The sequence below is a fragment of the Microcaecilia unicolor genome, chromosome 9, assembly GCF_901765095.1.
Source record: "Microcaecilia unicolor chromosome 9, aMicUni1.1, whole genome shotgun sequence".
In the NCBI taxonomy this organism is placed as follows: Eukaryota; Metazoa; Chordata; class Amphibia; order Gymnophiona; family Siphonopidae; genus Microcaecilia; species Microcaecilia unicolor.
Genome location: NC_044039.1, coordinates 166,333,574 through 166,358,949, shown reverse-complemented (window position 1 = coordinate 166,358,949; position 25,376 = coordinate 166,333,574). Strand labels below are relative to the sequence as shown.

Genomic DNA, 25,376 nt, shown 5'->3' with positions numbered 1-25,376 from the left:
AAAATTACGTCATGTTCCTGTGTCCAGTTCATTGGAAGAGTCCCCATTTTAAGGCTTAGGCTAAGGTTTCAAAATTCAAGTCAGATATTCACAGAATGTTAACTTTATGAAGAACACAAAAGGGTGTGAATGACATGAGGAAGAACCTAGCAAAGCTAGAGGATTGGACAGATATTTGGCAACTAAGGTTTAATCCCAAAAAATGCAGGTCATGCACTTGGGTTGCAAAAATCCAAGGGAACAGTACAGTATAGGGGGTGTAGTGCTTCAGTGTGCGAAGGAAGAGTGAGACTTGGGGGTGATTGAGTCTGACGACCTTAAAGGTTTCAAGCAGGTAGAAAAAGTGACTGCCAAAGCCAGAAGGATGCTTGCGTGCATAAAGAGAGGCCTGACCAGCAGGAAAAAGGAGGAGATAGTGCCGGTTGTATAAGTCTCTGGTGAGGCCTCATTTGGAGTACTGCGTGCAGTTCTGGAGACCACACCTACAGAAAGATATACACAGGATGGAGTCGGTCCAGAGGGCGGCTACGAAATTAGTAAACAGTCTTGAACGCTAAAATTTATAGGGACAGGCTTATGAACCTCAACATGTATACGCTGGAAGAGAGGAGGGAGAGAGGAGACCTGAAAGAAACGTTTAAATATCTCAAGGGCATTTATGTACAGGAAGAGAGCCTTTTTCAAATGAAGGAGAGCTCTGGAATGAGAGGGCATGTGACAAAGTTAAGAAGGAATAGGCTTAGGAGTAACCCAAGGAAGGTAAAATTATGTATCATACCTGATAATTTTCTTTCCCTTAATCATAGCCGATCAATCCATAGACTGGTGGGTTGTGTCCATCTACCAGCAGGTGGAGATAGAGAGCAATCTTTTGCCTCCCTATATGTGGTCATGTGCTACCAGAAATTCCTCAGTATGTCGATATCAAAGCTCCATCCGCAGGACTCAGCACTTAGAGAATTACACCCACAAAGGGACACTCTGCCCAGCTCACCACCACCGAAGCGGGGGAGGGGAAATATTCCAGCGCACCACCGCCGGGGCGGTGGGCGGGAAACCACACCCGCCAACACGGGGGGAACTGGCTTATCCTGCTACCGCAACCGCGGGAGGAGCTGACTTACCCTAACACAGCCGAAGCAGGAGGGATACAAAGCTACCCTACAGCCGCACGAAGCGGGAGGGAGCGCCGGCGTAATTTGGTTATCAATCCAGCCACTGCCAAAACAGGGGGAGAGGAAGCAGCAGCTCACTGTAACACAAAATTGTCTCAACTCGAAGAGACTTCAATTGGAAGAACTTGAACACGAAGTCCTCGTGAACAGGAAATGAAGACTGAACTTGAACCTGAAATATAACCAGAACACAAACAATACAGATATCTGGGAGGGGCTATGGATTGATCGGCTATGATTAAGGGAAAGAAAATTATCAGGTATGATACATAATTTTACCTTCCCTATCATCAAGCCGATCAATCCATAGACTGGTGGGATGTACCGAAGCAGTACTCACCCAGGGCGGGACATGGAAATCCCTGAACGCAACACTGAAGCCCCAAACTGGGCCTTGGCCCGAGCAGCCACATCCAAGCGGTAATGTCGTGAGAAGGTATGAGCCGACGACCAAGTAGCCGCTCTGCAAATCTCTTCCAAGGAGACAGAACTGGACTCCACCATCGAGGCTGCTTTTGCTCTAGTAGAGTGTGCCTTCAGCTGAATAGGCGGAATCTTCCCCGGCACCACATAAGCTGACGCGATCGTCTCCTTGACCCAACGTGCCACTGTAGGCTTAGATGCCTGCAGACCCTTACGAGGGCCTGCGAACAGCACGAACAGATGATCCGACTTCCGGAAATCATTGGTCACTTCCAAGTATCTGATGATGACCCGTTTAACATCCAGGTATTTGAGCGTAGGGTACTCCTCTGGGCAATCCTCCCTACGAAAGGAGGGTAGGTAAAGCTGCTGATTCACATGGAATCGAGAAACAATCTTGGGCAGGAAGGAAGGCACTGGGCGAATCGATACTCCTGCCTCAGTGAATCGCAGGAACGGTTCTCTACATGAGAGTGCCTGGAGCTCGGAAACTCTTCTGGCTGATGTGATAGCCACCAGGAAGACTGCTTTCAACGTCAGGTCCTTTAGCGATGCCCTTGGCAAGGGCTCGAAGGGCGGCTTCTGCAAGGTCCGTAGTACCAGATTGAGATTCCATGTAGGCACTATCGAGTGCAGAGGGGGGCGCAGGTGATTAACTCCTTTGAGAAAGCGTACCACATCCGGCTGTGAAGCCAGGGAAGCCCCCTTCAGACGACCCCTGAAGCAAGCTAGAGCCGCCACCTGGACTTTCAACGAACTGAGCGACAGGCCCTTCTCCAGCCCCTCTTGCAGGAACGCCAACACTGAAGATATTGGAGCAGTGAAGGGTGATATAGAGCCTGCCTTGCACCACGACGCAAAGGTACGCCAAACCCTGGCGTAAGTGGTGGAAGTAGAGCGCTTCCTCGCTCTCAGCATAGTGGCGATGACCTTGTCTGAGAAGCCCTTCTTCTTCAGCCGCTTCCGCTCAATAGCCAGGCCGTAAGACCAAAGGAGGAGGGATCCTCCATCACCACGGGACCCTGATGTAAGAGGCCCCGCTCCGCTGGCAGCCCCAGGGCCGTCCACCGAGAGTCTGACCAAGTCCGCATACCAGGGACGTCTGGGCCAATCCGGACCCATGAGGATCACCCAGCCCGGATGCTTTGCCACCTGGCCTAGCACCCTGCCCATCATGGGCCAGGGCGGGAACACGTAGAGAAGCTCCTGTGCCGGCCAATGCTGGAGAAGAGCGTCAACTCCCAGAGATCGAAGGTCCCGTCCTCTGCTGAAAAAACGCGACACTTGGCAATTGGCCGAGGACGCCATCAGATCCAGGCTCGGCCGGCCCCAGCGTTTCGTGATGTCCAAGAACGCCCGAACAGATAGTTGCCACTCTCCGGGATCCAAGGTATGGCGACTGAGAAAGTCCGCCTTGACATTCATGACTCCTGCAATGTGGGCCGCCGACAGCTGTTCCAGATTCGCTTCCGCCCACAGGCATAGCTTCATGGCCTCCTTGGCTAGCAGGGCGCTCCTGGTACCTCCCTGGCGATTGACATAGGCCACAGCCATGGCATTGTCCGACAGGACCCGTACAGGCCTCAGCACCAGTACCGGGAGAAACTCTAGAAGCGCCAACCGAATGGCTCGGAGCTCCAGGAGGTTGATGGACCATTTCGTCTCTGCAGGAGACCAGAGCCCCTGCGCTGTCCGTCCCAGGCAGTGGGCTCCCCAGCCCGTCAAGCAGGCGTCCGTCGTGACGACAACCCACTCCGGAGTCGTAAGAGGCATTCCTGCGGACAGGTTGCCTGGCCTCAGCCACCAGCTCAGCGCCTTTCGCACCGCTGGATCCAAAGGAAGGCGTACAGCGTAATCCTCCGAGACTGGAGTCCACCGCCGCAGAAGAGAGTGCTGTAGTGGTCTCAATATGAGCCCTGGCCCAGGGCACTACCTCCATCATGGCCGTCATGGAGCCCAACAGCTGCACATAGTCCCAAGCCCGAAGAGTAGAGGAGGCTAGGAACTGGCCCACCTGGGTCTGAAGCTTGACGCTCCGGTTGTCCGGCAGGAACACTCTGCCCACTTGGGTGTCGAATCGAACTCCCAGATACTCCAGGGACTGAGTCGGGCGCAGCTGGCTTTTCTCCCAGTTGATGATCCATCCCAGGGAGCTCAGAAGAGCAATGACCCTGTCTAGCTCTCCCGCACTCCGCAAAGGAAGGGGCTCGGATCAGCCAGTCGTCCAGATAGGGATGGACTTGCACTCCCTCCTTGCGGAGGAAGGCCGCGATGACCAGCATTACTTTGGAGAAGGTCCGCGGAGCCATAGCCAACCCGAACGGGAGGGCTCTGAATTGGAAGTGTCGGCCCAGCACTGCAAAGCGCAGAAAGCGCTGATGAGGCGGCCAGATGGGAATATGTAGGTAAGCTTCCTTGATGTCCAGGGAGGCCAAGAATTCTCCCTTTTTCACCGCAGCTATTATGGAGCGGAGGGTCTCCATCCGGAAGTGCCGAACTTTCAAGGCCTGATTGACTCCCTTGAGGTCGAGAATAGGCCGTGCCGATCCTTCTTTCTTTGGCACCACAAAGTAAATGGAGTAGCGCCCCTTGCCAAGCTGATCTACTGGCACTGGGACCACCGCGCCCAGGTGGATCAGGTTGCTCAAAGTCTGCTGCACGGCAGCTGCTTTGACCTGAGACTTGCAAGGAGAGTTTACAAACCCGTCTCTTAGGGGTCGGCAGAACTCTAGCTTGTAGCCGTCTCTGATGACTTCCAGAACCCAAGCGTCTGAAGTTACCCTGGTCCACTCGCCCATAAACAAGGACAACCTTCCTCCTATCTGCACTGGGCCATGGACCAGGTCCCCGTCATTGAATATGCGACCCTGGGGGCGGGCCGGAGGACGAACCTCCGGGACGGCGGTCCCTACGAAAGGAATGCTGCTTGGGGGAGAAGTTCCGTTTGAAGGAAGCGGAGGCAGAGGAGGCCGACTTGCCCGGGCGATACCGACGGGCTTCCTGGAATCGGCCCTTAGAGGGACCAGGACGGGCACTGCCGGCCCGAGCCCTGACCTCCGGCAACCTCTTGCCCTTGGACGTGCCGAGCTCCGTCACGATCTTGTCCAGCTTGTCCCCAAAGAGCAGCTTGCCTTTAAAAGGCAACTTGGCTAGGCGAGATTTAGAGGCATGGTCAGCAGACCAGTGCTTAAGCCAGAGCCACCGCCGCGCAGAGACTGTCTGAGCCATGCCCTTGGCCGAGGCTCTCAAAACATCATACAGCAAGTCTGCCAAGTAGGCCAAACCCGAATCCAGGGTCGGCCATTCCGCCCTCCAGGAAGGGTCCGAGGGGGAAGCCCGCTGCAAAACAGTCAGGCACGCCCTAGCCACGTAGGAGCCGCAAACCAAGGCTTGCAAACTCAGAGCGGCTGCCTCAAAGGACAACTTTAAGGCCGCCTCCATTCTCCTGTCTTGGGCGTCCTTCAGGGCAGTGCCACCTTCCACCGGCAGCGCCGTCTTCTTAGTCACGGCAGTGATTAAGGAATCTACCGTGGGCCAGACAAAGGCTTCCCGTTCCCCCTCAGGAAAGGGGTACAGATGGGACATAGTCCTGGCTACTTTCAGGCTCGCCTCAGGGGCATCCCATTGCGCTGAAATTAAGGTCTGCATGGCTTCATGAACGTGGAAGGTTCTAGGCGGGCGCTTCGTTCCCAGCATAATGGTGGAGCCAGTAGAGGCTGAGAGAGAGAGAGCCTTCCTCCGGAGAGGCAATCTTCAAAATGCTCATGGCCTGCACAAGCAGGTTGGGAAAATCCTCTGAGCGAAAAAGCCGCGCTGCAGAGGGGTTGTCCGCTCCATCCGAGCGAGGATCAGTCTCTTCCATTGATTCCGCTAAGGATCTCTGGGAGAACTCAGACACGCTGCCGTCATCCACATCAGAGGGGACCGAGTCCCCCGAGGGTGGAAGATCCACCCAAGGGCGCTTAAGCATAGAGGCCTCATCACCCCGATCAGAGGGGTGGGCAGGGGCAGTGTTCTGCATAAAAAAGGCTTGATGCAGCAGCAAAATGAACTCAGGGGAGAAACCCCCCAGTCTGTGCATTTCTGCAGCCTGTGCCGCAGCCCTAGAGGCGCCCTCCATCTGCGCTCCCAGTAGCGGGGGAGAGGCGTGTTGTGTGTCCAAAATGGCGTCTGGCGCGAAACTCCGAGAAGGAGCCGCGCGGGAAGAAGGGCATTTTAATTTTGCCGACTTCTTACTGTCGCCCAATTCAAGGGCGACCAAGCTGTTAACGTCTCCCATCTCGAGGGCGGCCCAAGAAGCCGACCGAGCCGCGTGGCCGGTCACGACCGGGAGGGCGGCCAGCGGGGGATGGGCGCCTAAGGCGGGAAAGGCCGCCGCGCTGGAGGAAAAACCGGTGAGCTCTCCCGGTTCCGAAAGGGCGCCCAAAAAGGGCGACTCTACCTTTGATCCCCCCGCTAGGCACGCGAACGCGTTCCGGGGAGCGTCTTTTCGCGCCCTTGCCATCCGCGGCCATAGCCACGTGGAGACCGTTCGGGGAACCCCCTGCCCGCTAGTAAAAGGTAAAAATTACCTGCTTCTTGCTCCGAGCAGCGATGACCTGTTCCAGTGAGCAGCTGCAAATGGACGTCCTTTTTGAACGTTTTTTTTTAAAAAAAAAAATTTTTTTTTTTACGGAGCCAGCGGGAGGCGGGGAGAAAAGGAGGGACCTGGCACCACCAGGTTTGCACTTGCTCACGAAGAGCCCTCAACCCCAGGTACTCAACAAAACCTAAACAATTAGGCTTGGAGACCTAGCCAGAGCTGCTGCTGTGTGACCACACACCTGCTGAGATAGAGAACATACTGAGGAATTTCCGGTAGCACATGACCACATATAGGGAGGCAAAAGATTGCTCTATCTCCACCTGCTGGTAGATGGACACAACCCACCAGTGTATGGATTGATCGGCTTGATGATAGGGAAGTATTTCACAGAAAGGGTGGTGGAGGTGTGGAATGGCCTCCCGGTGGAGGTGGTGGAGTCGAGGACTGTTCCAGAATTTAAAAAGGCATGGGATAAGCATGTGGGATCGCTTAGGAACAGGAAAAATTAGGGGTTACAGAGGATGGGCAGACTGGATGTGTCATATGGCCTTCATCTGCCGTCATGTTTCTATATATTATTGAGGTTTATCTATGAGAGACAAAAACATGGCTACCAAAAAACAAATTTTATACCACCATGCTTTGGGGGCTATTTTTCTATGAATGATAGTAAATTACTGATGTGCCATACTGCTCATAGCTATGAGTGCCCCTTTATGGTAGTATTTCGGATTGTGGAAATCATTTTTGGTACCCAGTTTGTGTTTAACAAATTTGGAAGATTACATAAGAAAGTGAAACAAAGTGACAAAGAGTAGCTTTACCTCCATTAGAGTTCTCTGGATTTCTCTATCTGCTGAGGTTCCTTCAGAAAACCGTCTGCCACCTAAATAGTTACATTTTCAGGAGTGAGGAGAGCAGGAAAAATAGTATTAAAATCTGAAATAATTCTAATCTAACACAAAATGTGGTGTTCATGAAAAACAGGGTCACAAGTAAAGCCACCACCATATTCCTCTATTAATTAAGGAAGCCAGATTCGATTTACTCTTTTTTAAGTCTATTTTGTCCCACAAAATATGAAACCATGTTCCTTCTAACAACATTCTAGCTCCTGGTTTCCAAGAGCAAGGTCAATGAGGAAAGTATCAGTATCACAGAATCAGATATTGATAATTAATTGCTCCACCCAGCCTGACCGTTTCCACCTGCCTACTGCGCTCTCACAAGTCTTATTTGATATCAGTCTTCTCCCTCTCTCCTCCCACTGATACATGAATTCCTCTGCTGGAGACCTGTTTCTGGTGTTCACCACCTCTCACATTAAGAGGAGCATTTTCGATATGACGTCTAAATCTGACATTTTGCAGAAAATGTCCAAAAATCCAGTAGTGAACACAGCCACTTTCAAACCAGGAAAAACATTCAACTTTTTGTTTCGAAAATAGTCATTTGCTAAATGTCTTTATGCTCAGTACATCTTTTTAGACCACTTTTGGGAAAAAAACAACAAAAGAAAACCTTCCAAGGGAAAACACACAAAAACAAGCCATTGGGACATATTGGGGAGGGGGGGGGGGGGGGGGAGGAAGAATTCTTAGAAGACTGACCATACAGACATGTCAGCAGAGCAGTGGGTCACTAGGGGGGGCCCTGCAGTGGACTTCACATAAGACCCCAGGTACACCTCTCACCATTACCCCCTTATATTGTATGGTGCGCCCTCCAAAACCCACCAAAAACCTACTGTATCCAACTGTACACCACTACAATAGCCCTTATGTCTGCAGGTATCACCTATATGTGATTACAGTAGGTTTTGGAGGGCTCACATGATCACTCATTCGTGTACCAGTTAGAGTGGGATATGGACCTGGGCCCCCTTTTCTACAGTGCACTGGACAGACCACTAGGCTACTCCTTGGACCTGCTTGCTGCTCTAAGACTGGTCATAACATCTGAATTTGTCAGAGGCTGATATATACTGCTATACTGCTTCTTTGACATCTTGGGGGGGGGGGGGGGGGGGTGAGAGTCAGTGGTCATTTGGTCATTTAGGGCACTTTTTTGTGACTTAGTTGTGATTGAAACAGGTCTAGACCAAAATGTCTATCTTTAGCTCCAGACGTTTTTGCTTTGTTCCATTTTGGCAGAAAAATGTCCAAGTTTTGGGAACGCCCAAATCTCACCCTCACCACGCCCCCTTGTGATTTGGACGAACTGCATAGAAAACTGTCTTAAAAATGGGTTTTGAAAATAGTGATTTGGACATTTTGGCAAAAAAAAAAAAAAAAAAAAGTCCAAGTATTCTCACATTCTTTATGAACCTTGTCTGGAGTAGAGGAGTAGCCAATGGATAGTGCAGTGGCCTGAAAACCAGGTTCAATTCCCACTGCTGCTCCTTGTGACTCTGGGCAAGTCACTTAACTCTCTATTGCACCAGGTACAAAAATGTAATTGTATATAATATGTACACTGGTTTGATTGTAACCACAGAAAGGCAGTATAATCAAGTCCCATCACCTTCTTTCCTTTCCCTTTGTTTCCTCTGGTGGGCCCTTCTTTGAATCTTCATGAGAGGTTTGCTTTTGACAAAGCTCCCTGTCAAACCTCTGCCTGCGTCATGGGAGTTTCCAGAACTGCATATCCTACTCAAGGTGAGATTTCACCAAAGACCTTTAGAGAGGTAACACTACAGTCCTCTTATTTATTTTTACATTTGTATCCCACCTTAACCCAAAGTGGGTAACAATAAAACACACAAAAAACAAAAAACGAATTGATCAAATTTTATACAGTGAGCGAAGATACTTACCTATAGCAGGTATTCTCCGAGGACAGCAGGCCATTAATTCTCACATGTGGGTGATGTCATCCACGGTGTGGAACACTGCCTAGTATAATACAGCTTTAAGAGCTCACGGAAGCTCCCATCACGTATGACCATCAATACAGTAATATAGCAATAGAAGACAACTCCAAGGGGAAGTGAGAGGGTATGTGAGAATTAATGGCCTATTGTCCTCGGAGAATATCTGCTACATGCAAGTATCTTCACTTTCTCCAAGGACAAGCAGGCCCAGTTGATTCTCATACGTGGGAATTCCTAGCTAGCAGGCTCACCGAAAACAACAATATTAGGACAATAAGAAATCACACAGTAGGAGGAAGTGACGTCAGCGCTGTCGAATGGCTGCCTAACAAGAGAGCTCTGAAGAGCCAGAAGTAAAAGGAGCCTCCACCTCCCCGAAAACGCGGCGAAAATCCCCACCAAGCAGGAATCTAAACACCAGAAGTAATGGCAGCTCGGAAGAAACTAGCTAAATTCAAGTACGCCGCCGAAAACCCTGGAATAGGGAAAAGCGCGGGCGCGAAAGTAGCGTCGCGAAATTTCAAAATGGCGGACGGAGTTTCCGAATCTGACCCGGAGCACGAGGAAATGGTAGACGAAAACTCGGAAACAGATAAAATGGATGTTACACGCTGGTTCCAAGAGCTTAAAGCGGAAATGGTGAATACAAGAAAAGGGATACAGGCGGCAATAGGAGAGCTGCGGGAGGAATTGAGAGATATGGGGAAACGAGTGGCGGAGACTGAGGAGAGAGTGGACGGTGCAGAGGAGGAGATAAAAGAACTGCAGCAAGCAATAAAAAAAGAAAATCAATGCAGAGAAGCCCTGGAAATGCAACTAGAAGACCTGGAAAACAGGTCTAGACGATGCAATCTGAGATTCAAAGGGGTACCAGAGGTAGAGTCATACAAAGACGCATCCAAAATAATAAGAGCAATCTGTGCAGCTATTATGGATCTGGAGAGTGAAAGCGAGGACTCAGCCAATCCGGACAAATATAGAATTGACAGAGCTCACCGGACATTAGGGCCACAGAGGGCTGAGGGGCCTAGAGATATAATAGCATGCTTCCATGACTATAACACCAAAGAGGCAGTGTGGCGCAAGGCTCGGGCCATGAAAGAGATTACATGGGAAAATAATAAAATACAAATCTTCCAGGATTTGGCGAAAAAAACCCTGCAAGCACGGAGAGAACTTAAGGATATCACAATGTATTTGCAAAAAGCAGGACTGAGATACCGGTGGCTGTACCCAAGAGGAATTCTGGTAACAGTGGGCACCAAGTCGAGGCGAATCCAGACGGTGGAAGGCGCATGGAAAAGCCTGAGAGACATGGGCTGCACGGACATTCCACAAGATAAAGAAGGAGAACAAAGACGACAACAAAGACAACAGACCCCGGAAAATCAAAGGTGGCAGAAAATTGGAAGAGAGAAGAAAAACAGATCCCCGGACAAAGCCAGATTTGAGGGAGAAATAAGAGGAAAAGACTGAGAAATTAACCAGAGGTCAACTAAATGGAACTGTGGTAATATACTCCGAGAGAACTATGGTGCTGGTTAATTGTTGCAATATGCTTGGTGTGGGGGAATAGGGAAATGTAAATGGGGGAGGGGGAGGGAACTGATGATGTAAATATGTGGGGGCAGCCGTCTGGCACAGATGCACTTCCTCCAGGGTAGCACTGGCCAGAAGAGTCCAGGGCCAAAAACAGGAGCCCACTGGGGGGGCAGGGAAAAGAGGGGGGGAGGGAAGGGAAAGGGGAGGGAGGGGAATAAAAGTAGGATCTTGGAACGTTAACGGTTTGAATAATCCCGGGAAAAGAAGCATAGTTCTTAAAGAACTGAAAAGATTAAAATGGGATGTGATAATGCTTCAGGAAACCCATATACAAAGGCGAGATGAGCACTTGATTAGCTATAAAACACTGGGGCAGGGAACTAAGCTGGCGGATCCCAAGGGAGGGAAGACGGGAGGATTGGCAATTTACATTAATGAACAGTTAAGATTTGTACAAGAAGATATATACAAAGGGGAAGATGGGAGAAGCTTAGCAATTAAAGGAAGGGTAGGAAATCACTTGATCACATTTATCAATGTATATGCACCAAATGAGGGACAGGGAACATTTTTCACAAAACTAGGCTTAGGCCTAAGTAAATTTGTAAGGGGACAGATAATTATGGGAGGGGACTACAACATGACTGCCTCTAGACTGGACCATTCACAGGGGAAAGGAGGAGGACCGAGAACACATAGGGGGAAATTTCTTAAATTAATGAAGGATTTAGATCTGGTAGATATATGGAGGATGCAACACCCAGGTCAAAAAACATATTCTTTTTATTCTCATGCCCAAAAATCATACTCAAGGATAGATGCGATTTGGGGGAGCAGATCAATATGGGGGGACATGAAAGACTCAGACATAGAAAATATACAGACATCAGACCACGCACCAGTATGGGTACTGGTGGGGAAAATAGAGATAGAGAGAAAGGAAACGATGTGGAGACTAAATGAATCCCTGATAGCTGCGGAGAAAGATTGTCAAGACATACGAATGAGGATAATAGAATACCTCCAAAATAATGACAGGGGAGATGTATCGGAAGGTACATTATGGGATGCCCTAAAAGCTGTAATTAGAGGGCATCTGATAGCAAAAGGCACCTACAAAAAAAAAAAAAAGAGAAGCAACAGAATTGACAATTAGGCAAAAATTAACACAATTAGAATCACAACACCAACTACAGGGAGATGCAAAAACGCTCAGAGACCTAATACAATGCAGAGGGGAACTCCGGAAAATACAGATGAGTACGATGGAATTCCATAGAACCCTGATGAAACAAAAATTTTTTGAATTTAGTAACAAAGCGGGGACCATACTGGCACGCAGTTTAAGACAAAAACAGACAAGGAGCTTAATCACTAAACTAAAAACACAAGGGGATAGATTGGTATATCAAGATAAAGATATTAGGAAAGCCTTTGTGCAATATTACTCTAAATTATACGCGCCAGGGGAAAAAATCCCCAAAGAAGACATACAAAGTCAATTAAGAGATCTAGGACTCCACAAGGTAACGGAGGCTCAGAAATTAGAGCTAGAGAAGTCCATAACGTTGCAGGAAGTACTAGAGGTAATCAAGGGGCTAAAAGGAGGCAAGGCACCGGGTTTGGATGGATACACGGGGAAATTTTATAAAGTATTTGGAAGGGAATTAGCCCCAATATTGGTGAGAGTTGGAAATGCAAACTTTGGAGGAAATGGGCTACCTAATAGCATGAAAATAGCGGGTATAACAGTATTACCTAAACCAGGAAGGGACCCAACATGTTGTGGATCATATAGACCTATATCACTATTAAATATAGATGTTAAGATACTTGCAAAGGTCATGGCCGACCGCCTAGCCCATATAATGCCAAAACTTATACACCCAGATCAATCTGGTTTTATATTAAATAGAAAGGTTGCTGATAACATCAGACGGACATTGAATATTATTTGGGGGGCGCAAAGAAGAGGAGACTCGCTGACGCTGTTAGCAATAGACGCTGAGAAAGCGTTCGACAGAGTGGAGTGGGAATATCTATGGGAGGTAATGAGGGTAATGGGAATGGGAATACCATTTATAGAATGGATAAAAGGGCTATATACATCACCGACTGCAAGATTAAAGATTAATGGGGGATACTCTGAAATTTTCCATATCCAGAGGGGTACACGTCAGGGATGCCCGCTATCGCCCCTATTGTTCGCGTTGTCTATTGAACCCCTGGCACAGAAAATTCGAACTATGAAGGAGGTGAGGGGAATAAAACTAGGTGGAAAGGAACATAAAATAGCGTTATTCGCTGATGACATCCTATTTTACGTGGGCCAACCGATGCACACTCTACCTGTCATAGTTAAGGAACTTGAAGTATATGGGAGACAAGCAGGATTTAAAGTAAATTACGACAAATCTGAAATAATGGGAATTACAATAACAGAGGCAGAGAGTAATTACCTAAAGGAAAGGTGCAATTTTAAAATAACGGAACTGGGTTTCCGGTATCTAGGAATAAAAATTCCCAAAGATTTACAGAATCTATATGCTTGGAATTATGAACCCCTGCTTAGTTCAGTGAGGAGGGATTTGAATAGATGGGGGTCAGGATGGCTGTCGTGGTGGGGACGAATAGCAGTAATAAAAATGAATATCCTGCCAAGACTTCTATTTTTGTTTCAGACATTACCCATCCCAGTACCGACCAGAGAGTTGACAAGATTGCAATCAGAATTAGGGAAATTTACCTGGGGGAGAAAGCCGGCCAGGTTACCCAAGAGGATAATGTGGGGAAGAGTACAGGAAGGAGGAAGAGAAATGCCAAACATGCAATGGTATTACTGGGCAGGACAAATCACACAAATAGCAGAATGGTGTAAGGTAGACTTGTCACATATAACCACATTAGAACAAGTGTTTGTCAGAGAGGGATATTTGGAGGGTCTTCTGTGGGCCTCCCTTCCTGAACAAAGTTATGGGAAACTGACTCTAAACCCGTTTATAACACATCTACTAACACTTTGGGGTACCTTAAAAAAGAAATTAAGGGGGACACAACAGAGATCCTCATATGCGTGGATCACACAGGAGGAGGGATTCCCAGCGGGGAAAGAATCAAGGGTCTTCTCCACATGGTTTCAGAAGGGTCTGATCAGATTTCGTGACTTAATGGACGGAGGTCGCATATGGGCATTTGAAGAACTCCAAGAGAAATATGAATTACAAGAGACAGATAAATACGCATACTTGCAAGTCCAACACTTTATTATAACAGAAAAATGGACAAAACACCCACCAGTAGATCATGAGAAATTCGAAAATATATGGGGAGAAATTGATGTGTCAGGCAGGGGAATCTCCAAGGTATATGGGCACCTTCGGGGCCAAATTTTTAGAAAACATGCTTTTATGGAAGCATGGGAAAAAGACATGGGACAGACATTAAGTGAGACCGAATGGAGGAGGGTGTGTACCGAAGTTAAGAAAACATCAGTTTGTGTGCTGATCAAAGAAAATGCATACAAGATACTAAGTAGATGGTACTATACACCAGAAAAAATTAATAAAATATACCCAGGAGCCTCTGCGGAATGCTGGAGGTGTGGGAAAGAGAAAGGTACATTCTACCATATATGGTGGGAATGTAGCCAGATACAAGAGTATTGGAAAGACATTGTGAACGAATTATCAATGGTCTTGGAGATTCCCTTTCCTCATGAACCTAAATGGTGCTTACTAGGGTGGGGAAACCACAGAGGGCAAAAATGGCAACAAAGAGTAAAACGGATAGGGCTAGCAGCAGCGAAAACGGGTATAGCACGCCATTGGAAAAGTAAATTGGGGCCCACAAAGACTGATTGGAAAGTTAAATTAAGGGAGCTCATAGAGTTGGATAAATTAACAGACAAAAGAATAGGGAGATACAATTCTGAAGCAAAAGAATGGACACAATTACAAGTACTCTTGAAAGATACGGAATAAGAAGAAGTTGATATAAAATCCTGAGGATTAAAAGAAGGGGGGGGGGAGGGGGAGGAGAGGGAGGGAGAGGGAGGAGGGAGGGGAGGGAGAAAATGTATAAAATATAGAGAAGCATTGTTATATTATTATGAGAAATGGAGTGTTACGTTATGATATAACGCAGTTGTGATATTGTGTTTTCAATAAAATATATAAATTACAAAAAAAAAAAAAAAAAAAGAAATCACACAGTTCAAAATTCAATTAACCTGAAACTATATACGTACTGGTTGTGAAAGTGCAGCGTGAACAGAATAGAACAGTCCAAGGAGGGTGGAGTTTGATTCTAGACCTCAAACAAATTCTGCAGGACTGTCTGTCCAAACAGACTGTCACAGCAGGTATCTTGCTCAAGGCAATAGTGGAATGTGAATGTGTGGACTGAAGACCACATTTGCAGCATGGTGTATATCTTCAAATGGGCTATCAACGCCCCCATGGATCTGACATTATGAGCCTTGACATGACCGTCAAGAGACAGCCCGGCTTGGCCATAAGTTAAAGAAATGCAATCTGCCAGCCAATTGGAGATTCTGCGTTTCCTGATGGTGACCCACATCCTATTTGAGATTAAAAGAAACAAAAAAACTGGGTGGACTGTGTATAGAGTCTAGTCTGCTCCAGGTAAAAGGCCAGTGCTCGCTTGCAATCCAAAGTGTGCCGAGCGCTTTCGCCAGGATGGACATGAGGTTTGAGAAAAAATGTTGGAAGGATGATAGACTGATTTAAATTGAACTCAGACACTACCTTAGGCAAGAACTCAGGGTGTGTGCGGAGAACTACTTTACGATGAAATTTTGTATAAAGGTGGATCCACTACTAAGGCAGAAGCTCACTGACCCTGTGAGCTGAAATAACTGCCACCAAAAACAAGTCCTTCCAGGCCAAGTACTTCAGTGGACAGGAATCAAGTGGCTGAAAAGGAATTTCATCAGCCGGGTGAAGATGAAGTCGAGGTCCCATGACACAGGTGGAGGTTTCATTATAGGCTGTCCAGAGATGGGTTTATCTTCCACACAGTGATGGTTAGCACTAATTTCCCAGAGGTGAACCCTTACAGAGTTGGTCTTAAGACCAGACTCATATGCAGAAGGGTATTCAAGCAGGGTCTGTGGAAGGCAATAAAGAGGATCTAAGGACTTGCATTCACACTACACGGCAAACCTTCTCCATTTGGAAAAAATAACACCTCTTAGTGAAATCTTTCCTGGAAGCCAGCAAAACCTTGGTGACACCCTGTGGAAGATGCAAGGATGCAAATTCTAGGCTCTCAACATCCAGGTTGTGAGGGCCAGAGACAAAGTTGGGAAGCAGAAAAGAGATCTTGTTCTGTGTTATGAGGGTAAAACAAAACCACTAATCTCCAATGTTCTTTGGAGGATAACTCCAGAAGAAGAGGGAACCAGATTTGCCTGGGCCAATATGGGGCTATCAGGATCATGGTTCCCTGGGCTTGCTTGAGTTTCAGCAAAGCCCTCCCCATGAGAGGAATGGGAGGATATGCATACAAAGGCCATTCTCCCAATGGAGGAGGGATCTGATGCTAGTCTGTCATGTGCTCTGAGCCTGGAACAGTACTGAAGGACTTTGTGATTGTAAGGAGTGACAAAGAGATCCACCAAGGGTGCCCCACTCTCAGAAAATCTCATGGCAATGCCCATGCTGAGTGACCACTCGTGTGGTTGCATGACCCTGCACAATTTTGGCCAGGCTGTTGGATCTGCCCGCCAGGTATATGGCTCTATCCCTTCTGGACAGCCCATTGCCACATCCAGACGGCCTCCCGACACACAGGGCATGATCCAGTACCCCCCTGCTTGTTGGTGTAATAGATCACAACCTGATTGTCTGTTTGAATGAACACAATTTGTTTGAACACAATCTCTGAAAGCCTTTAGAGAGTTCCAGATTGCTCATAGCTCTGGAAGGTTGATTGGAAGATCTGTCTTCTCAGCTAACCATGAACCCTAAATGTGAACCCTGAATGTGAAGCCCATCTAAGTGAGCTCCCCATCCCAGGTTTCATGCATCTGTTGTCAGCACCTTCTGGGACTGAGGAACTTGAAATGGAAGTCCCATCATCAAACTGGATCAAATTGTCCACCACAGTAGGGACTGAACCAACTCCAGTGTCACTCAGTTGATATCTGCTAGGTTCCTGGAGGCTTGACTCCACTGGGAAGCTAGGGTCCACTGGGAAGTTCTCATGTGGACACGTGCCAAGAAGTGACATGCATAGTGGAGGCCATGCAGCCTAACAACCTCAACATCTGCAGAGCCATGACCTGCTGGCTGGCACAGAACTGAGTGGTGAGAGCAACTAGAGTGCCCGCTCTCGGCACCAGGAGAACTGCTCGCGCCTGCTTTGTATCTAGCAGGTCTCCAATGAACTCCAGTTGTTGAACAAGCATCACATGGAATTTGGGGTAGTTTAAAATGATCCCTAGTAGCTCTAGCACCTGAATAGTTTTCTGCATAGACTCCTGAGCACTGTCCTTTGTTGTGGTCTTCACCAGTCAACCATCCAGGTAGGGCAACACATGGACTCCCAGTCTGCGTAGCAACGCTGCAAGTACTGATAGACATTTTGTGAAAACCCTGGGAGCTGATGTGAAGCCAAATGGCAAAACACGGTACTTTACATAATGTGTTCCCACTCGAAATCTGAGATACCTCCTGTGGCCTGGAAGTATCAGGATGTGTGTGTAAGCTTCCTTTAAATCCAGGAACATAACAAATCTTGTTTACGAATCACTGGAAGAAGGGTGCCCAGGGAAACCATCCTGAAATTTCTTTGAGCAAGAATTTGTTCAGGACCCCGAGGTCTAAGATGGATAGATCCCCCCCCCCCCCCCAAAAAAAAAAAATTCTTCTTTGGCACATAGAATAGAATCCCTTCCCTTTTTCTCCTGGTGGAATGGACTTGACCGCACGGGCCTTTAGAAGGGCAGAGTTTTCTTCTGCACGTATTTCTTTGTGAAGAGAGCTGAAGGTTGCTCTCAGGGCAGGGAGCAATTTGGTGGTCTCTTTCGCCAACAGAGGGCATAAACGAGACAGACTATTTGAAGAACCCACCAGTCGGAGGTTACAAGAGGCCACCTTTCTTGGGGGGGGGGGGGGGTCTCCCTCCTACCAGCAGATCATCTGGTAGTTACTTTGACTGCAGCTATGCTCTGCTGGAGCCAGTCAAAAACTCACCCCTGTTTTGACTGGGGAGCCAGCTGAGGATTAAGCACACACTGTTGATGAGGATGAGCGCACTGGGGCTGAGCAGGGTGAGAAAGAGTGTACCTATGTCTTGAGAATAATATGGACCCATCTTCAACTTGCCAAAAACCTCCTAGATGAGGAGGGTGCAGAAGGCACTCAATGGGAGAGAGTGTCGATGGTATCAGTGTGTTTCTTAATGAGGTCTGCGACCTCTTCCACCTTCTCTTTCACCCCAGCAAGTGGGGTCTGCAAACCTCAGCTGGACCGCCAGGTCCAAGTCAGAGACATGCAGAAATCTGAGCAGAAATCCTGTGTGCTGCATCAAAAGTATCGTACATAAGTAATGCCACACTGGGAAAAGACCAAGGGTCCATCGAGCCCAGCATCCTGTCCACAACAGCGGCCAATCTAGGCCAAGGGCACCTGGCAAGCTTCCCAAACGTACAAACATTCTATACGTGTTATTCCTAGAATTATGGATTTTTCCCAAGTCCATTTAGTAGCAGTTTATGGACTTGTCCTTTAGGAAACCATCTAACCCCGTTTTAAACTCTGCTAAGCTAACCGCCTTCACCATGTTCTCCGGCAATTAATTCCAAAGTTTAATTATGCGTTGGGTGAAGAAATATTTTCTCCGATTTGTTTTAAATTTACTACACTGTAGTTTCATCGCATGCCCCCTAGTCCTAGTATTTTTGGAAAGCGTGAACAGATGCTTCACATCCACCTGTTCCACTCCACTCATTATTTTATATACCTCTATCATGTCTCCCCTCAGCCGTCTCTTCTCCAAGCTGAAAAGCCCTAGCCTCCTTAGTCTTTCTTCATAGGAAAGTCGTCCCATCCCCGCTATCATTTTAGTCGCCCTTCGCTGCACCTTTTCCAATAGTGAATGATACATACCTGTAGCAGGTGTTCTCCGAGGACAGCAGGCTGATTGTTCTCACGACTGGGTGACGTCCGCGGCAGCCCCCACCAACCGGAAAAAAGCTTCGCGGGACGGTCGGCACGCAGGGCACGCCCACCGCGCATGCGCGGCCGTCTTCCCGCCCGTGCGCGACCGCTCCCGCCAGTTGAATGACTAGCAAAAGATGAAACACACAACTCCAAAGGGGAGGAGGGAGGGTAGGTGAGAACAATCAGCCTGCTGTCCTCGGAGAACACCTGCTACAGGTATGTATCATTCACTTTCTCCGAGGACAAGCAGGCTGCTTGTTCTCACGACTGGGGTATCCCTAGCTCTCAGGCTCACTCAAAACAAGAACCCAGGTCAATTGAACCTCGCAACGGCGAGGGTACAACAGAAATTGACCTACGAAGAACAACTAACTGAGAGTGCAGCCTGACCAGAATAAATTCGGGTCCTGGAGGGTGGAGTTGGATTTACACCCCAAACAGATTCTGCAGCACCGACTGCCCGAACCGACTGTCGCGTCAGGTATCCTGCTGGAGGCAGTAATGTGATGTGAATGTGTGGACAGAAGACCACGTCGCAGCCTTGCAAATCTCTTCAATAGTGGCTGACTTCAAGTGGGCCACTGACGCTGCCATGGCTCTGACACTATGAGCCGTGACATGACCCTCAAGAGCCAGCCCAGCCTGGGCGTAAGTGAAGGAAATGCAATCTGCTAGCCAATTGGAGATGGTGCGTTTCCCGACAGCGACCCCTAGCCTGTTAGGGTCGAAAGAAACAAACAATTGGGCGGACTGTCTGTGGGGCTGTGTCCGCTCCAAGTAGAAGGCCAATGCTCTCTTGCAGTCCAATGTGTGCAACTGACGTTCAGCAGGGCGGGTATGCGGCCTGGGGAAGAATGTTGGCAAGACAATTGACTGGTTAAGATGGAACTCCGACACCACCTTCGGCAGGAACTTTGGGTGGGTGCGGAGCACTACTCTGTTATGATGAAATTTGGTATACGGAGCATGAGCTACCAGGGCTTGAAGCTCACTGACCCTACGAGCTGAAGTAACTGCCACCAAGAAAATGACCTTCCAGGTCAAGTACTTCAGATGGCAGGAATTCAGTGGCTCAAAAGGAGGTTTCATCAGCTGGGTGAGGACGACGTTGAGATCCCATGACACTGCAGGAGGCTTGATAGGGGGCTTTGACAAAAGCAAGCCTCTCATGAATCGAACGACTAAAGGCTCTCCAGAGATGGCTTTACCTTCCACACGATAATGGTAAGCACTAATCGCACTAAGGTGATTCCTTACTGAGTTGGTCTTGAGGCCAGACTCTGATAAGTGCAGAAGGTATTCAAGCAGGTTCTGTGCAGGGCAAGAACGAGGTTCTAGGGCCTTGCTCTCACACCAAACGACAAACCTCCTCCACTTGAAAAAGTAACTCTTTTTAGTGGAATCCTTCCTAGAGGCAAGCAAGACCCGGGAGACACCCTCAGACAGACCCAACGCAGCGAAGTCTACGCCCTCAACATCCAGGCCGTGAGAGCCAGGGATTGAAGGTTGGGGTGCAGCAACGCTCCGTCGTTCTGCGAAATGAGAGTCGGAAAACACTCCAATCTCCACGGTTCTTCTGAGGACAACTCCAGAAGAAGAGGGAACCAGATCTGACGGGGCCAAAAGGGCGCTATCAGAATCATGGCGCCGCGGTCTTGCTTGAGCTTCAGTAAGGTCTTCCCCACCAAAGGTATGGGAGGATAAGCATACAGGAGGCCGGTCCCCCAATGAAGGAGAAAGGCATCTGACGCTAGCCTGCCGTGTGTCTGAAGTCTGGAACAGAACAGAGGCAGCTTGTGGTTGGTCTGAGAGGCGAAAAGATCCACCGAGGGGTTGCCCCACTCTCGGAAGATCTTGCGTACCACTCTGGAATGGAGCGACCACTCGTGCGGTTGCATGACTCTGCTCAGTCTGTCGGCCAGACTGTTGTTTACGCCTGCCAGGTACGTGGCTTGGAGGAGCATGCCGAACCGACACGCCCAACGCCACATCCCGACGGCCTCCTGACACAGGGGGCGAGAACCGGTGCCCCCCTGCTTGTTGACGTAATACATTGCAACCTGATTGTCTGTCCGAATTTGGATAATTTGGCAGGACAGCCGATCTCTGAAAGCCTTCAGTGCGTTCCACTTGTCTGGAATGTTTTTACGTTTGGGGAGCGTGCCAGGTGCCCTTGACCTGGATTGGCCACTGTCGGTGACAGGATGCTGGGCTAGATGGACCTTTGGTCTTTCCCAGTAAGGCACTACTTATGTACTTATGTACTTATGTTCCAGATCGCTCGGAGCTCCAGGAGGTTGATCTGCAGATCCTTTTCCTGGAGGGACCACAGACCCTGGGTGTGAAGCCCATCGACATGAGCTCCCCACCCCAGGCGAGATGCATCCGTCGTCAACACTTTCGTGGGCTGTGGAATTTGAAATGGACGTCCCAGTGTCAAATTGGTCCGGATGGTCCACCAGAGCAGTGAAGTGCGGCAACTGGTGGAGAGGCGGATGACATCTTCTAGATTCCCGGTGGCTTGGAACCACTGAGAAGCTAGGGTCCATTGAGCAGATCTCATGTGAAGACGAGCCATGGGAGTCACATGAACTGTGGAGGCCATATGACCTAGAAGTCTCAACATCTGCCGAGCTGTGATCTGCTGAGACGCTCTGGTCTGCGAAGCCAGGGCCAGGAGATTGGTGGCCCTCGCTTCGGGAAGGTAGGCCTGAGCCGTCTGGGTATTCAGCAGAGCTCCTATGAATTCCAGAGACTGGGATGGCTGGAGATGGGACTTTGGGTAATTTATCACAAACCCCAGCAGCTCCAGAAGCTGAATAGTGCACTGCATGGACCGGAGGGCTCCTGCCTCCGAGGTGTTCTTGACCAGCCAATCGTCGAGATATGGGAACACGTGCACTCCCAGCTTGCGTAGGTAGGCCGCTACCACCACGAGGCACTTGGTAAACACTCGTGGGGCAGAGGCGAGCCCAAAGGGCAGCACACAATACTGAAAGTGCCGTGCGCCCAGGCGGAATCTGAGATACTGTCTGTGAGCTGGCAGTATCGGTATGTGAGTATATGCGTCCTTTAAATCCAGGGAACATAGCCAATCGTTTTTCTGAATCATTGGCAGAAGGGTGCCCAAGGAAAGCATCCTGAACTTTTCTTTGACCAGGAATTTGTTCAGGCCTCTCAGGTCTAGGATGGGACGCATCCCCCCTGTTTTCTTTTCCACAAGGAAGTACCTGGAATAGAATCCCTGCCCTTCCTGCCCGGGTGGTACGGGCTCGACCGCATTGGCGCTGAGAAGGGCGGAGAGTTCCTCTGCAAGTACCTGCTTGTGATGGGAGCTGAAAGACTGAGCTCCCGGAGGACAATTTGGAGGCAGGGAGGCCAAATTCAGGGCATATCCGCACCGCACTATTTGGAGAACCCACTGGTCGGAGGTTATGAGAGGCCACCATTGGTGAAAAAATTTTAACCTCCCTCCGACCGGCAGATCGTCCGGTACGGACACTTGTAGGGCGGCTATGTTCCCGTGGATCCAGTCAAAAGCCCGTCCCCGGCTTTTGCTGTGGAGGCGCAGGGGGCTGCTTAGGCGCACGCTGTTGACGAGAACGAGCGCGCTGGGGCTGTCCCTGTGCCTGACGAGGCCTTCGGGCCGGCTGGTTGTACCTACGCTTCGCAAAAGAATAGGGTGCAGCCTGCCGGGCCCGGGAAAAACGTCCACCTGTGGAGGTGGATGCTGAAGGCGCCCGGTGGGAGAGCTTGTCGAGAGCGGTTTCCCGCTGATGCAGTTGGTCCACCATCTGCTCGACCTTCTCACCAAAAATGTTATCCCCCCGGCAAGGGACGTCGGCCAGTCTCTGCTGGGTGCGGTTGTCCAGGTCAGAGGCACGCAGCCATGAGAGCCTGCGCATCACTATACCTTGGGCCGCAGCACGAGATGCCACGTCACAGGTGTCATAGATACCCCTGGACAGGAACTTTCTGCACGCCTTCAGCTGCCTGACCACCTCCTGATAAGGCCTGGACTGCTCCGGCGGGAGCTTCTCGACCAGGTCCGCCAGTTGCTGCACATAGGTCCGCATGTGAATGCTCATATAGAGCAGGTATGATTGGATGCAGGTCACGAGCATGGAGGATTGGTAGGCCTTCCTCCCAAACGAGTCCAGAGTGCGAGACTCCCGCCCCGGGGGCGCCGAGGCGGTATCCCTCGAACTCCGTGCCCTCTTGAGAGCAGAATCCACGACCGCTGAGTCATGGGGCAATTGTGGCCGCATTAGCTCTGGGTCGGAGTGGATCCTGTACTGGGACTCTGCTTTCTTGGGAATGGTGGGGTTAGTTAATGGTCGCACCCAGTTCCGAAGCAGCGTCTCCTTAAGGACATTGTGCAGCGGCACCGTGGAGGACTCTCTAGGTGGTGATGGATAGTCGAGGACCTCGAGCATCTCGGCCCTCGGCTCTTCCACAGAGACCACGGGGAAGGGAATGCTAATAGACATATCCCGCACAAAGGAGGCAAAGGAGAGACTCTCAGGAGGTGAGAGTTTCCTCTCCGGTGAAGGCGTGGGGTCCGAGGGAAGGCCCGTAGACTCCTCTGAGGAGAAATATCTAGGGTCCTCCTCTTCCCCCCACGAGTCCTCATCCTCGGTGTCGGACATAAGCTCATGTAGCTGAGTCCTGAACCGGGCCCGGCTCGACGTCGAGGCACCAAGGTCTCGGTGTCGTCGAGCGGTGGACTCCCGCGCCGGCGGGGACGGAGCTCCCTCCATCGAAGTCGACGGGGACTCCACCTGCGTGGCGGTCGAGACCGGCACCGCAAGCGGCGGCGGTGTCGACGGCCCCGGCGCCGGGCTAGAGCTCGCCGGCGCCACAGTCATCGGCGCCGAGGGCGCAAGCACCCCCGGCGCCGGCACAGCCTGGCGCATCAGCCCTTCCAGGATCCCCGGAAGGATGGCTCTGAGGCACTCGTCCAGGCCCGCTGCCGGGAAAGGCGGTGGGGCCGGTAGGGGTGTCGGCGCCAGAAGCTGCTGGGGGCCAGGAGACGGCACCGAGGTGCCGGAACCCCGACGCGTCGGTACCTCCACAACCGACGGAGACCTCTCCTCTCGACTATGACGCTTCGGCGTCGCCTCCTCTCCGATATCCGGATGCACCGAGGGCGACCGGTGACGATGCTTCTTATCTTTCTTACGATGCCCGTCACCGGCGCTGGAAGGCATGGAGGAGGAGGAGGTCGATCCCCCTCGGTCTCGAGGTACCGGGTCAGACAGGGTTCGGTCCCGTGGCCCACGAGTTGAGGGAGTGACCGGGGCCGACTGCCCACGCGGCCTCTCACCCCCACTCTCACCGGAGGACCGGCTGGCCGACGGGACCTGTGCTCCTGGGGTCGCTGCCATCGGTGCCGATGTCTCGGGCATCGATACCGGTACCGAAGGGCCGGGCGTCGATACCGATGCCTTCGAGGTCGACGTCGAGGGGCCGGCGCAAGTTCCAAAAAGACGGTCCCGCAGAACTTGCCTCGCAACCTGAGTCCGTTTCCGGAGACCGAGACACAGAGAACACGACTTGATATTGTGCTCCGGCCCGAGGCACTGGAGGCACCAAGCGTGGGTGTCGGTCTGCGAGATCGGCCGGCCGCAGCGACCACACTTTTTAAATCCACTCGGGACCTTCGAGGACATCGACGGAAAAATCGCGTCGGCGAAGTCAAAGTCGTCAATGGTGGCTGAAATCACACCACGAAAAAGGAAAACGACCGTGCGGCCACTAGGCCGCAATGCAGCGTCCCCGCTGGAAGCGAGGGAAAAAAGGGAGCGCGTGCTCCACACGCGCAGGGTTTCTTTTTTTTTTTTTTTTTTTTAAAAGAAACCGGACGGTAACTAAACCGAAATAACAACGAAAAGCCCGATCGGCGTAAACGCGATCGAAAATCTGGCGGCTGAATCAGAGAGAGCGGTGAGGCACGACTCTCTCCAGACGCGGAAAAAAAGGAACTGGCGGGAGCGGTTGCGCACGGGCGGGAAGACGGCCGCGCATGCGCGGTGGGCGTGCCCTGCGTGCCGACCGTCCCGCGAAGCTTTTTTCCGGTTGGTGGGGGCTGCCGCGGACGTCACCCAGTCGTGAGAACAAGCAGCCTGCTTGTCCTCGGAGAATCCACTATATCTTTCTTGAGATGCGGCGACCAGAACTGAACACAATACTCAAGGTGCGGTTGCACCATGGAGCGATATAACGGCATTATAACATCCTCACACCTGTTTTCCATACCTTTCCTAATAATACCCAACATTCTATTCGCTTTCCGAGCTGCAGCAGCACACTGAGCAAAAGGTTTCAGTGTATTATCGACGACGACACCCAGATCCCTTTCTTGGTTCGTAACTCCTAACATGGAACCTTGCATGACGTAGCTATAATTCGGGTTCTTTTTTCCCACATGCATCACCTTGCACTTGCTCACATTAAACGTCATCTGCCATCTAGCCGCCCAGTCTCCCAGTCTCGTAAGGTCCTTCTGTAATTTTTCACAATCCTGTCGCGAGTTAGCGGCTTAGTTTACAGAATATTTATTACACTCAAAATTGCATCATACAACCGAGCAA

General features: G+C 50.2%; 1 protein-coding gene across 1 annotated transcript in view; it reads right to left on the bottom strand.

Moving 5' to 3' along the window:
* PSMC6 (proteasome 26S subunit, ATPase 6) overlaps positions 1-25,376 on the bottom strand; it is a 118,864-nt gene that overhangs the window by 31,431 nt on the left and 62,057 nt on the right. The window contains exon 10 of the mRNA XM_030214737.1: positions 7,008-7,069. Coding sequence (XP_030070597.1) covers positions 7,008-7,069 — 62 coding nt within the window. The remainder of the gene's footprint in view (positions 1-7,007; positions 7,070-25,376) is intronic.